The 15437-nt window shown below is 40.2% G+C and overlaps 1 protein-coding gene across 1 annotated transcript; it reads left to right on the forward strand.

Annotated features, from left to right (window-relative positions):
- The first annotated feature begins 404 nt into the window (after positions 1-404).
- On the forward strand, positions 405-14753 carry LOC111821810 (transient receptor potential cation channel subfamily M member 6-like). The gene is made up of 3 exons (XM_023737746.1): positions 405-594; positions 8699-8750; positions 14414-14753. The coding sequence occupies exons 1-3, from the start codon at positions 453-455 to the stop codon at positions 14553-14555; spliced, it is 336 nt and encodes a 111-aa protein (XP_023593514.1). The 5' UTR covers positions 405-452; the 3' UTR covers positions 14556-14753.
- The last annotated feature ends 684 nt before the right edge of the window (positions 14754-15437 follow it).

Below are 15437 nucleotides of genomic sequence, written 5' to 3' on the forward strand. Positions count from 1 at the left end.
AGAATGAACTCTTGTTACTTTCACTTGAGTGTCACAATACATTTATATTCATTTATCAAGACATATCTTAACTTGGTGCTGAGGACTTATAGTAAGGTTTTATTGTTTCATTTACACGGAACTTTATAGAGCATGGCAAGAAAATTTGAGTCTGGTTCTCATAAAAGAATTGGGAAGTTTCCTCAAAGAGAAGGGAAGAGGGTAACCATGGGAAAAAAACTCCCAATCTTTGCATTCTGACTCTTCCATAGAAAGGGCAAGGTCATGTGCATTAAGGCTGCACCAGACCAGAGTTAGGTAATCTTGCTGACTGTTGTTGACTGCTCAATAATGTTAAGTCCTACCTTTGCTGCCTTGTGAGGATCAGTGGTTTCTTTTTCTATCACAGGTTCCTGGAAGTTTTGTTAATTTACTGCCATTCAGCTAACCAATGGTTGACCATTGAGAAGTTTATGACAGGGGAGTTCCTCAAGTACAACAACAACAATGGTGATGAAATTGCCCCCAACAACACCTTGGAGGAGCTGATGTTGGCTTTTTCTCACTGGACCTATGAGTATACGCGGGGAGAGCTGCTGGTTTTAGATTTGCAAGGTGATTGATGACCTAGGACTTGGTACAGCCAGCATGAGGCAACGTTTAGGAAACATTGAGGAGGGGTTTTCTTTCTTTTTTTTTTTTTCAGGTGGGCTAGATTTGGCCTTAACTGGTTCTGTGGTCTGCAGACCCTAGCCTCTTGTTTTTATTAAAAATTTTTTTTTTATTGTACTTTAGATGAAGGTTTATAGAATAGTTTCTCATTAAACAGTTAGTACACATATTGTTTTATGACATTGGTTGACAACCCCACGACATGTCAACACTCTCCCTTCTCATCCTTGAGTTCTTTATTACCAGCTTTCCTGTCCCCTCCTGCCTTCTAGTCCTTGTCCCTGGACTGTTGTGCCCCATTAGTCTCATTTTGTTTTATGGGGCTGTCTAATCTTTGGCTAAAGGGTGAACCTCGGGAGTGACTTCATCACTGAGCTAAAAGGGTGTCCTGGGGCCATACTCTCCGGGTTTCTCCAGTCTCTGTCAGGCCAGTAAGTCTGATCTTTTTTTGTGAGTTAGGATTTTGTTCTACATTTTTCTCTAGCTCTGTCTGGGACCCTGTGTTGTGATCCCTGTCACAGCAGTCAGTGGTGGTAGCTGGACACCATCTAGTTATATTGGACTCAGTCTGGTGGAGACCATAGTAGTTGTGGTCCATTAGTCCTTTGGACTAATCTTTCCCTTGTATCTTGTTTTCTTCATTCTCCCTTGCTCCCAAAGGGATGAGACCAGCGGGGTATCTTAGATGGCTGCTCATAGGCTTTTAAGACCCCAGATGCTACTCACTAAGGTAGAATGTAGAACATTTTCCTTATAAACTATGTTATGCCAATTGAGCTAGATGTTCCCAGAGACCATGGTCCCCATAGCGAGGAGGGGCTTTCTTGATGCCATTGTCATATACATTTAGCCTCACAAAACACGCTGGCACTTTCTTTGCTCAGTGCCATAGTTAAAGTCTTTTAGTGGAAACAGCCCTCAAAAGTATGTGCGTGTGGTTTTCTGTGTGTTTTGTTTTTTATTTGAAAACTGAAAGATGGTATCAGTTTTCTGAATGCATTTTTTATTTGTGAAGCTGTTCTAAGTGGGAATCACCAGACAGATGTCTGAGAGATCTTGCAAGAACTAAGACGGGCAAGGCATGGAGTTGCTTTATCTAGCTTTGAAGGGAGTTGGGGCCATTTCTTTCAGAGACATTGTAGAGTGGAAATCATGGGCACCTGCTATGTTGTTTCCCACTTAGATAACGGGAAAAATGTAGGCAGATGACTAGATGCTTAAAATTTACAGACATCCACAACATTGACCTGGTGGTGAAACGGTTAAGCACTCAGGTGCTAACTGAAAAGTTGCTGGTTCAAACCCACCCAGTGGCTCTGTGGGAGAAAGACCTGACAACCTGCTTCTGTAAAGATTACGGCCTAGAAAACCCTATGAGGCAGTTTTGCTCTGTCACATGGGGTCACTATGAGTCAGAAGTGACTCAATGGCCCCCAACAACAGCAACAAAACATTAACCTAAATGGGGAATGATTTTTTTTAACAAATTTTCCAGTTTTATGGCTTTTCCTTGGTCTTATGCGCACAATGAAAACATAGGCATGCACTTATACACACAGGAACGTTTAAGTTCTGGGCAGTTTTCAGGATTCTGAGCTCATTGCTTTTGCAATTTATAATTTAGCTTGCTCTCTTTGCTGTATACCTTGATATGACAGCTTATGAAAGTACACCTCAATCTGAGAGAGGCAGCACAGCACACCCTTATTTAATGGAAGCCTTTGATCAGTGCATCTCCCCACTATCAACACCTCACATGTGATTTATAATCCTGCAGCACAAAACAGAATATCTCTGGCAGGCTTTCCTTGCGGGGACAGAACGAAATATAAGTCCTTGGGCTCATTGATGGGGGCTTTGGTTTTAAATAAGGGATTTAGCCTAGGAACTTTCATGTAAGTTATCTCATTTAATCCCAGAAGCAGCACCTTGAGGTAGATATTATAGGGAATTTTGTCCCAGAAAGTTTAAATAATTTGTCCAAGGTTGCACAGCTACTTATGGGGGAAGCAAAATGCAGACTTTAAGCTGTTTTGACTGTCCATGTTCTTTGCTTTTCACCGTACTGTCTTTCATTTCTTTAAGTATCATACCTATAGGACATATCCACGTTGTGGTTTATTTAAACAACTTGGGCCTCTTCCTTGCCCTCTCTGACTTTTCCAGCTCTCCCATCCTGGAATTTTATGCTGAAAGCAAGGCTTGGAGGCTGGGGAAAGCTGAGGTAAATAGGCAGGCCCACGGCATTGTTAACTATGTCCAGGAAGACTGCAAAGTCGTTTTGATTGACATTTGTGCCACGTGCTCAAAGATGCATACACAGTTTAAAACTATGTGTAAGAATTTCTGTCCTTTCAGGCTGCTGCTGTTTACAGGGCTGAATTATAATTCTAACCCTCAAACACAATATTTTAGGAAGCAATATAAACAAAGTTAAAACAACCAACATGGTTCAGCTTTTAAACCAGCAAAATACTTGATCCATAGAAACCCAGAGCCCTGATGCCCAAGGCATCTGTTTTTGGAGATCAGTTTGGGGAGAGGTTGATTATTTGCATCTGTACTTGAGTATGTGTGCTTTGAGTTTTGGGTGGAGTTGTTTAAAAAGCAAAAACAGAAATAAAAAACAAACAAACAAAAAAAACAACCAAAGAAAAACTTTAAGGAATTAATGATGACTCTTCAGTGTGTTTTGTATTCCACTTGAATAGGTTTTTGTTTAATGATGTTTATGTTTGGGGATTTTTATGTCTCTTAGTAATCCAAAATGACATTAAACAGAACAAATGCTGTGTTGATAGTCTTGCAGGAAAAAGGGAATTAACTTTATTCTTTTACTGGGCAATTATGTCCATTGCAGAAATAGGTCACTCCAAATAAACTCTGTCAAAACATTGACCTTCAAAGAAGGGAAGAGTGGACATCATAGACTGAACGTGAAGAAATTGAGGTACTTACTAGAGAGTTTATGCCAATTGGTTAGGCCTGAGTTAATGGAAGAACATGAATCCTATAGTAGTAATTATGAACATTTATAAAATGCTAATAATAATAATAGCTAACATTTACTGAGTGCTTATTTCTACCAGGAACTTGGCTAACAGGCTTATATTTATTGTCATATTTAATCCAAACCAGGTTGGAAAGAAAAAAAAAATACGAAAAATATAATTATGTATTTTTAAAATCTCTTAGGGGTTTTCAGTTCAGTTTTGTATTATACTTAATTATTTGTATTTCTAGTCCTTGGGGAGTTGATGCACATTGTCTGGGAGGTGAGGAGTGGAGATTGAGAGGCTAAGAAATAGCAGTTGAAGGGGGGTGCTCTGGAATCTCAGTGCCTGGGTCTGAGTCCTGGACCCTCCATGAATTATCTATGTGGCTGTGGGCATCCACCTTCAGCCCCACTTCTCCCACCTGTAAACAGGGAAATTATTATGCACCTACCTCATAGAATTCTTATTAAAAAAACCAACCAGTTGCCGTCGAGTCGACTGCAACTCCTGGCGACCCCATGTGTGTCAGAGTAGAGTTTTCAATGGCTGATATTTTGGAAGTAGATCCCCAGGACTTTCTTCCAAGGTGCCTCTGAGTGGACTTGAACTGCCAACCTTTCACTTAGTAGCCATGTGCTTAACCATTTTCACCACCCAGGGACTCCTCTAGAGTTGGTAAGGGGCTGAAAGGAGACAACTTTCTGACACATAGTGTGTGGCTCCTCAAAATGGAGCTTAATTGTCAGTTGTGGGGATTTTACCCTTTGCCGTGTGGCCCTGGAGCTACTGGGGGGGATCCCAGCTTCTGCCTCTGAACAGTGAGGCTCTGGTCAGCTTGCTATGACTCCCTTATGCTTTGAGGAAAAGATGGCATAAGAAACACTTGGACAGTTTATTCCTTTTGTTTCTTCTTTTCTTCTCCTTTTTCTTTCTTCCAAGGGAGTGCCAATTATTCACCCAGGTGCTGCCACAGCAGGCCCGGAAGGCAAACCCTCAGAACAGACTTGGCCAGCTTCCTATCACTTGTCATTATACTGTAGTTTTCAGTCTCTTTCCATTTAAAAATCCTATACACAAGGGCCTACGCATCATCATTACACTTGAAACCCAAAATTTAATTCTCAGCAATGGGGATTAAGAACAGTTGCATTTCAAATTACACTAGTCTGTGGCATTCTTTTTTTTTTAATGCTCATTATATATTTCAAAGAACTTTTGGAGGTATTATTTTTTTGATGCAAAAAGCAATTTCCAGAAGATGTCAGCATTAGCATCCACATCATCATCGTTGATTCTGCTGCTACAAAGGATGTAGAGATTCACTGACATATCCAAAGTTGTTGGGGTCAGGACACAAACCTCTGAATTTCTCATAAGGGCATATATTACATATCACCTGTGTTTTGGAATTTAAACTGTTAAAGCTGCTAAAGCAATATCATTGGGATTTTTAGATGTTAAAATGTCTTAATTCCACATTTTCCAAATATCTAGGAGACTATGCAAGTAGAAGGGGCTCTGATGATAAAGTTTGCCAGTGTGGTGATTTCTGAGTAGCTCGGAGGTGGGAGGGGTGGTAAGGCAGCATGACCCCATGAAGGCTGATGGTTCTGTTGAATACTCTGAGTTGCTCTATTTTTCACCAATTGGAATGCTCTTCTGCTACTTGCAGACCCCAAAATATGAATTTAGTAGTTATCTGAATTGTCAGATTAAGTTTAGGTATGCTGTCCTTTAAGTGTTCGGCAGCTAACCAAAAGTTTGGTAGTTTGACTCCAGCAGCCACTCCTTGGAAACCCTATGGGGCAGTTCTACTCTGTCCTGTAGGGTTGCTATGAGTCGGAATCTACTTGACTGCAATGGGTTTGTTTTTGTTTTTTTTTTAAAATGCTGTCCGTGGCACTCTGTGAAGTTCTGTGGTTGCTCTTTATCCTCATTTCTACAAAGGGATTCTACTCATTAGGAGCAGTCCTGGTGGCACAGTGGTTAAGTGCTCGGCTGTGAATTGAAAGGTTGAAAGTTCAGTGGTTTGAACTCACCAGTCGCTCCACAGGAGAAAGATGTAGCAGCCTGCTTTCATAAAGATTATAGCCTTGGAAATCCTATAGGGCAGCTCTACTCTGGCCTATAGGGTCGCTATGAGTTGGAATTGACTCTATGGCAACAGATCTGAGTTTGGTTTTTATACTCATTAGGAAACATAGTACAGTAAAACCTGTGAAAGCTGGAACCCGTGTAAGGCAGAAACTTGTCAGAGGAGGAAAGCTTAGATATTTTCCACCAATAGAGAGTGACAGAAAAGTGGTAATAAGACTGTACCCTGTCAAAGGGGGAAAACCTGTGAGACCTGGAAAAACAAGGCAGTCCCATCGAGTTCTGTCTCTCACAGGTTCCGCTGTACTTTAGGAAATGAGATAATTAGAAACATGGTTTTACCGGTGGTAAGAAAATAAAATTTTACCTCACAAGAGGGCCTTGATAGAATAAAGACAATAATAATAGCAGTTGACATTTTTTAGCTTCATTTGATGAGACACTTTGCTAAGTGTTACGTCATTTAATCCTCTCAGTCACCCTATGGGATAAGTCTCATTATTATTCACGCTTTCAGATGAGAAAACTGAAGTTCAGAGAGATTAAGGAAGTTGTCCAAGGTCACATAGCTGGCAAGAGATGGAACCGTGGGTGGAACCCAGATCTTCTGACTTCTGACTCTCTAACAAACAATGAGATTTAAAGTAAACAGTAGCTGATGCGATTTAAAAAAAAAATTATTTTGTTGTTGTTGAGAATATACACAGCAAAGCGCCTGCCAATTCAACAGTTCCTACATGTACAACTCAGTGACATTACCAAAAACCAAACCCGTTGCTGTTGAGTCAATTCCGACTCATAGAGACCTAATAGAACTGTCCCAGAGTTTCCAAGGAGTGGCTGGTAGATTCAAGCTGCAGACTTTTTGGTTAGCAAACAAGCTCTTAACTACTCCACCACCAGGGCTTCTCAGTGACATTAGCTGATGTGATTTTGATAGACCTTTTTTCCTATAAAACTTTGCTTTTCCCAATTGATGTGACCTCTTTAGCTGCTGTATGAACTTGCATCTAAAATTTTCAGTTTATGCAGACCTAGCAAAGCTTTCATTGTTGCTGGAAACTTCAGGCTTAAAGTTAGGTCTGAGCTTAAACATATAAAAGATTTGTAACCTTTTGTCTGTCTCTTTATGGCACTTGGGATATCTTTCTGTCTGTTGCTCTGTTTGTTTACTGCATGGTTGGAAAAGCAAGGTCTGTCTAGGCTGTTCCTTCTTATATGTGTAGAGAGAAAAGCATAAAGAGTGCAGTCTCTTCCTATGCTTTTTGTTAAAAAACAGTAAGGGCCCACTGAGAAAAGCAAATAGAGCAAATTTTGCAACCCCACCTCCCAGCCCTCCCTTTTGTTTCAGCCCTTGTTTCCCTTTCCCCACTCAAAATCAATGTACAAAGAGAGACGCCGAGACAGGGACTCTGAAGAGGGGGTCCCTGGATAGAATTGATAGGGTCTGTGAACTTTGACGGGAAAACAAATTACATCTTTATTTTCGCTAACCTGTAACTGAAATTCATCATTTCCTTCAATTATAAATCTAGGCAACAAACCATGTCTCTCTCAGCAGTACCTGTTACTATTGGCAATAGAAATTCAGATATTAACATAGTACATTATAGTTGTGGCAGATAACTCAAGATACTGTTTATCATTTCTTAAAGGTTACCAAAAAACAAACAAATGTTGTCATCGAATCGATTCTGACTCATAGCCATTCTATAGGCCAGAGTAGAACTGCCCCATAGGATTTCCAAGGAATGCCTGGTGGGTTCGAATTGCCGACCTTCTGGTTAGCATCTGAACTCTTAACCACAATGCCACCAGGGTTTCCTTAAAAGTTATAGTAGTTATTAAACCCATCGCTGCCGAGTTGATTCTGACCCATAGCGACCCTATAGGACAGAGTAGGACTGCCCCATAGGTTTTCCAAGGCTGTCATCTTTACGGAAGCAGACTGCCACACCTTTCTCCTGCAGAGTGGCTGGTGGGTTCGAACTGCTGAGTTACAGTAGTTATTAGACCTCTTCTAAGGCTTGTTATTCAGTGTATTAATAAAGAAGCACAGGTATTACAAAACAACAACTTAAAAAATATTTTGATAACTGTATTTCAGTGTCATTGGTTTCCTTTGCAATCCTATGTATTTAAATGATGTATTTTAAAACATTATTTTGAGATGGTGGTCTCTTAGATTCACCAGACTGACAAAGGGGTACATGATGCCAAAAATAAATAAACAAATACATACGTACACACACACACACACACATACATATATATATATACATACATACATACCCCTACTCTAAGCAGTTTATTTTCCTAAGGAAGTCAGTTTCTTAGGGGAAAGGTTGTTAACTATTTGATGTGTCCCTTTGATGGAGCAGAAGTTGTACCTGCAAAACCGTATAGCATCTTGCACCTTGCTGAGCCCTGATGGAGTCACCTCAGGAGACACCCCTAAGGAGTGGGAGGAGCACAGGCTTTGGCTGAGCCAGCCTGAGCTTTAATCCAGTTAAGGCCACTTACGGACTGTGCAACCTCTGACAGATTACTTAATTTCTTTGAACATCAACATACTCGCCATATGAGGATGCTGATTCTTTCCTTTTATGATGGCTGAGGATTAGAGACAATAAAATTAAAATGTCTGGCATATCCAAGTGGTTAATGAATGACAGCCACCACTATTAGTAACTGAACACACAACTAAAACATTCGTTTGTGGCCTAGGGGTTTGTCTTAGCAGAATAGAGATGGCTTGCAAGAATTAGTGACTCACTGAAATTTTCCAACACTCTTGGAAGGTAAGGTTTTTATAGTACATGTAATCCATATGATACATAGTTACCTACAGAGTGAATATTAGTTTAAAAACAAAATTAAAATTTTATTATTGTTTTCTTGAATTTCTGAAAGACTGAAATCCCATTTGCTAAATGAATTTTGTTTCTTTCTTCGAGGTGTTGGAGAAAATTTGACAGATCCATCTGTTATAAAACCTGAAGACAAACGGTAAGTTAATTTATGATGCTTTCATTTAGAAATTTGCATTTATCACACTGTACAAGTTTTTATAATTTATAAACATATATATTTTTGCCTAAATTCTAGAAAGCCTTTGAGGCAGCTTACGTGTGTGTGTGTGTGTGTGTGTGTGTGTGTGTGTGTGTGTGTGAATGTTTATATATACACACCAATACAATAAGATTTTTTTTAAAAGACGTAGATTAGGAAATGGGGACAAAAAATATGGCAATAAAATTAGATTAAATCTGGAGTTAGGTTAGTACACATACGTTGTAAAGTCTAATGCTGTAGTCAGAATTGTGTTGCAAATTTGGCTCTGAGTTTTTTAGTGGCCCAAAGAAACGAGACATCTGGGTAAATTCAGCATCTACTGGTTTCATGAAAACAGTGTCATAGGAGAAGCACAATTTCCTTTGTGGGCTACACAGTGGAGTATTGCACCTTATCACGGGCAGTATCTTCCATCACATGCCTATAAAATGCAAGTGTGCTATTCAGTAGCAGCAAATGTATGAAGGCGAAAATGTCATGGCTGAAAATTGAAGCATCAGATTGTCTGACTTAATTCAGGGCTGAAGTTTACATTTTATAGAGGGATGAATGCTCTGAATGCCCTTTAGATTCTCATGGGCATTTTATCCCATCACCAGGATTTGGGAATGCTTGGCAGTAAAGGACTTGAGGTTATAGTCTTCTGTTAAAGGTGGAGGAGACAGAAGTGATGGTGCTGATTAAGGACTGGTCAGTATGGTAGACGGAACAACAATAACACAAACAAGCTGCTGTTGAGTCTATGCTAGAGTAGAACTATGCTTCAGAGGGTTTCCAGTGGCTGATTTTTTTGGAAGTAGCTCTCCAGGCTTTTCTTTTGAGGCACTTCCGGGTGGACTTGAACTGCCAGTCTTTCAGTTAGCAGCTGAATGCATTCACTGTTTGCACGACCCATGGCAAACAGAGGAAGTTCTCAAGCATGAGTGTGCATTAGGATCACCGGAAGAGCTGGTTAAAACACAGATTTCTGGGCTCTACCCCCAGAGTTTCTGATTCAGTTGATTTGGGGTGAGGCCTGATAATCTGTATTTCTAAGAAGTTCCCAGATGATGCTGACTCTATAGATCTGGAGACCACACTTTGAAAACTGTTGGCATATAACATTTTTACTTCTTAGTTGTCCTTATGTGTCTCTACTTAGCACATGGACTGTAGAAAAACAATATAAAACTACATAAGTAGGCAATCTCTAAACATTAAAACCTGAAACTTTTATTTTCCCCCACACAGGGACTCATATTATAAATATTCGCTGCTTTAATTCTCTGTTCTTTCATTGAACTATTTAAATATAGTCCCATCTGTAGGCTTCTACGCAAAGAGGTCTTTCTAAAAGTGTTTTAGCTATTTAATTGGATAGGTGAACCAGAGAAGATAAAGGTCCATCATATTGCTCTTAATCCATCCAATTCCTATGGTATTTGACCGTGGAGCCCATGTTGTAACCCTCAGGGTACACATAAAGGTTTTATTATTTTTCACTTTGGCTCTACTAACGTGTTTCTAGCTAAAAATATTATTTCTTCAATAGTCCCGCGTGCCCAAGGGTTTGTAGTAGGAATCTTGTACTATAAGCCCCTCCTTTATAACTTTGCAGTGAAAATTTTTTGCATATATAATGAACCAAGTTTGTGTGTACCCTGGCTATCATTTATTACATTTTAACCTTGGCAGATATCATTTACTATGACCTGAATATTTCTATCTTTTAGAATTCTAAGAAGATTTTATCATCCCACTTGACAGTTGAGTATTTAATTGCATTCTATCAGGCACTTGGTCTCAGTTTCTATTAAGGTCACCTGGGGAACTTAAAAAAAAAAAAAAAAAAAGATACCCAGGACTGCAATCAAATCAGAATCTCTGAGAATAGGGCCCTCATATCTGTATTTTTTTTTATTTTAAAAAGTTCCGCATGTGATTCTCACAGGCAACCAGAGTTGGGAACTTCTGTCTTAGGGCAAACTTTATTTTTTATGTCAGGAGAGTAGGAGTTCTGGAAACTGATAGGATGGTATCATTGTGGTCTGCCTGATATGTCATCCAAATTTTGGGTGAAGTTGCTCTTCATGGTAAAGATAACAAGAAGTCCTATTACCTCAAACTGGTGGGAAATTACATCTAACTAGTTTAAGGAGGGTGTCATTTTTTAATGCCTCCTGAGTGTTAGGCCCTGGTACCTGAAGTGTGGTCCATGGACCAGCAGTGTTGGCATTATCTGGGAGCTTGTTAGAATGCAGAATCTCAGGAGCCTCCCTAGACCTACTGGATCAGAATCTGCATTTTTCACAAGATCCTCAGGAGTTAGGCATTAATTAAAGTTGAGAAGCACTGACTTAAGGGAGTGCTTTCCCATATACTATTTATTTTAGCCTTGACAACAAGATGGGAGGTGTCTTAGTCATCATCCAGTGCTGCCGTAACAGAAATACCACAAGTGGATGGCTTTAACAAAGAGAAGTTTATTTCCTCACAGTAAAGTAGGCTAAAAGTCCAAATTTAGGGCGACAGCTCCAGGGGAAGACTTTCTCTCTCTGTTGGCCTTCTCATCAGTGTTCCCCCGGACTAGGAGCTTCTCCGTGCAAGGACCCTGGGTCCAAAGGACACGCTCTACTCCTGGCACTGCTTTCTTGGTGGCGTGAGGTCCCCCTGTCTCCCTGCTCACTTCTCTCTTTTATGTCTCAAGAGATTGCCTCAGGACACAATCCAATCTTGTAGATTGAGTCCTGCCTCACTAACACAACTGCCACCCATCCTCCCTCATTAACATCACAGAGGCAGGATTTACAATGGATAGGAAAATCGCACAATACAGGGCATCATGGCCCAGCCAAACTGATACACAAATTTTTTGGGGGACATAATTCAATCCCTGACAGGAGGTAAGCATCTCCTGTCTCAGTTCACCAATGAGACAGCTGAGGCTCAGTGAAAAAGCTGATGCTCAGTGAAGACTGTAATTTGCCTAGGGAAGAGGGTCAATGAAAAGGGAATAGTCCTTTATTAAAAGAGAAGATACTTTTGTGGGGTAAATTCTAACAGTGTCTCTGATACCTATTGTCTCAATTTCCCACAGCCCTTTGCCTGTGAAGACAGAGTTATTAGGCCTTCTCTGCCAACTCCTGTCAGGCCCCTTGACTTAGTTCCTCAGGTCACTGAGCCTGGTGGAGGTTACTTTGGTTTTTGATAGTTTGGGATTGTATATTTTAACTCACTGCCGTGATTGTTTTGGGCATTTGACAAGTATGAAACGGTGATGAGATGTTCGTTAGTAAATGTATATATAAAATCAAAAAAACTAAGCTCGTATTGCCATCGAGTTGCTTCTGACTCATAGTGACCCTATAGGACAGAGTAGAACTGCCCCATAGGGTTTCCAAGCCTGTAATCTTTACGGAAGCAGACTGCCACATCTTTCTCCCGTGGAATGGCTGGTGAGTTCAAACCACTGACCTTTTCACTAGCAGCCAAGAGCTTAACCACTGCGCCACCAGGGCTCCTGTTAGTCTATATATAGGTGGCGCTAATTAGCATTTCCTTGCATGTGGAACCAAACTACCACCTGCTTTTCCTGTGTTGTGAAAAATCTGTAAATCAGCTAGTCATATCTTTTTTTTTTTTTTTTTTTAAATTGAGTTATCTGAGGCTGTAAGGCTCTAGGCAGACTATAAGGTGTAAATGCAAATAAATGTTCCTGCAACCCTCCTTCCACTCTCCTCTGCACAGGAAGTGGTAAGACCCCTGATATACACATTTTATAGTCATTTTGATTCTCTTGCCTTAGTTTTCACAAAGTTTGTGGAGGGAAATGATTTAGCATACTGTTTTTATCTTTTAAGAATCAATATTACATGTCTAAGTTGAGAGTTTTCATGCTTTACTTTGAGGGCAGAAGTGACAGGTATGGAATGCAAAAGGGTAAAATATTCCAATGGGGTCAAGCTGGAGAGAATATAAAAAGGATGTCTTCAATTCCAATGACTAATACCTTCATCTTGCACTTTGACGGCGTTGTAGAGTTTGGGTACTAATACAGGGAGAGTCTGCTTCTTTGCCACATTCAGTTTCTCCTTATTGCATTGGCTCCTCACCAGATGGACTGAAAGAGAGAAAGAGTTAACAAGAGCCAGTTTATGCAGCCGGGTAAATACCACCAGAGCTGTACTTTGTAAGAGCGATTGAGTGACCAGGAAAGTTAATCCTGGGTGTCTGTTCACTTTGTCTTCCCAAGAGATTTCCTCCACCTACTCGCATCGCCTCAGAGCGGAGAGGCAATCTGAGATCAAACTGACATCAGCCCTCATTCTGAGCTTGGCACATCTTCAGAGCAGCTACTGTTATTCTGCCAAAAGGAAGTGGAAATTGAGATAAATGTTTCAATCCTCGGATGGAAAAAAGTCCATTTTTACACGACGTCCCTTTTGAAAAACCACATTCCTTAGAAGCGAAGTTTATTGTTTCCTTTTGTGATAGTTTGCTTTTCTTTTTTCTTAGGACTTGGTATTTAAGAGTGGTAATTGAGTTCAGATTTTAAAATATACTGTTTCCACTGTGCGTGCCATTAAAATAAAATATTAGCTTTCATAAAATTTCTTTGGAAGTATTTCTGATGTGCTGCGTTCCATAGCGTGTAGAATGTCAAAGTCTGAAGAATAATGGTTGTGCACGATATAATAATGAATGAACATTGATCCTAGAATCTGCTAAGGATCTATTATAATTATAAACCGAAACAAAAACCAACCCCACTGCCATTGAGTCGATTCCAACTCATAATGGCCCTATAGGACAGAGTAGAACTGCCTCATAGGGTTTTCAAGGCCGTAAATCTTTACGGAAGCAGACTGCCACGCCTTTCTCCTGTGGAGTAGCTGGTGGGTTCGGATCACTGGCCTTTCAATTAGCGGCCAAGTGTTTGACCACTTACAGAGTATCCCAAATGTGCCTAACATATAGAATTCTATTTGTAATTTGGTTGCCTACATTTAGCATATGTAGTTTACTTCCACAAACACTTCGTCTAATAGTGGTCTTATGTTTCCAGGAGAGATTGCAGCTATAGCATTTTTCATGTTAGAAGGCAGCTATTGCAAGAGACTTGAGCACTTCCAATAGCTGCCTTCTTTGAGAGGTGTTTGTTTTTGAGGATGTCGGTTATTGTTAGAAAAGTATCTGGGTTTGAAACAATACATATGAATCTTTTTTAGAAGATGTGTCCCAATATAAATTTATTTCACTTTTATACCTTATCTTTTGGGTATTCTAGTAGAACATTTGGTAATGAATGTCATTCTCTCACCCCATATGCATTAAAAAGGGTCTTGGTGTATTTTGTACATAGAAATTTCACTCTTCTATCAGATTAGTGTTGAAATGCATTTCACAGTAGGTCTTGGAGTTGGGTCCAAAGATTTAAGTGCATTTGAATTTTAAATTTGCAAGCCCTAACATTGTTGCCTCCCCAAAGTGCTCTGTTCTTTGTTGGCTTCTTCAAGTTTACTGGGTTACTATGGGAGACGGTTCGGTATCTTAGAGAATCCTAGTGGAGTTCCTTTTTCTTCGCTGTGATCTAATTGATATTCTGATATTTCCTCTAGATCAAGAGGAATGGTGTTTGGACCAGCCAACTTAGGGGAAGTAGCAATTAGAAACTTCATTGCAAAACATCGTTGCAACTCCTGCTGCCGGAAGCTCAAACTCCTGGGTATGCCCCAAACAATTCTATTTTCCTTGAAGTAAATCTCTCGTAGAACAACATCCATCATAACCTGGGATGGGGTAGAAAATCTTAATCACATTTTTATCTTATTTGCAGTCAAGGCTTGACTTTCTGACTGCAAAATTTCCAAGTCTGTAAAAGGATTAAAAGGGCAGGGATTTACTTCAGGTTCTGCCAAAATGCGATAAAACAACATTGCGCCTGATACTTGTCACACAGTCACTCCAACGGAAAAGTTCTATCAACTTAAATGGGGTAGAATTGGACTAAGGCAGGTCTCTGCCCCTCCCCTCTGGGTCTTGCCCACTCCTTGCTGATGGCAGTAACATGGTGCCCCAGTATTTCTACTGTATTCTTTTTTACCCATTAGACACCGGGGAGGGAAAGCAGCTGCCAATCAAAGTAGCTGTTTTTCAGTACAAAAACACGCCACTTTAAACACATATTGCACTATTTATTTATTTTTTTCTGATTTGATATATGGCACATTTTCTCTGAAACCAATATCATCACCACAGAAAGTCTTGCTAACAGAAAAGCAAGCAGCTGAAGGTCTGTGCCCCACCCCCAAAACGGCAGTCCTGGCTTAGCTGCTCTGTGGTCCCTTGTTGCATTCTTTTGTCTCAGAGGGATGCTTTCTGTCCCTATCAGCTTGTTCCCTCTTTTTCTTAGGCCATACCAACCTCGTTCTTAGAATGGGATTTCACATATTTTAAGCTGAGAAGTCCTTCCCACTTTAAATTAAAGTGTCATACCCCAAATTGGAAATCAGTGAAAGATCATCATCCATTGTAACCTGTATGGAGCCGGGGTAAATTTACAGGAAAGAAGGATAATTTCTAATCTTGTTGAAGTTAGAGGTAGGAGGACCTCTTGTGGGCAAGACCTAGCAAAAGGCTGGC

Source organism: Trichechus manatus, unplaced genomic scaffold (assembly GCF_000243295.1).
Source record: "Trichechus manatus latirostris isolate Lorelei unplaced genomic scaffold, TriManLat1.0 scaffold00107, whole genome shotgun sequence".
NCBI classification, from domain to species: Eukaryota; Metazoa; Chordata; class Mammalia; order Sirenia; family Trichechidae; genus Trichechus; species Trichechus manatus.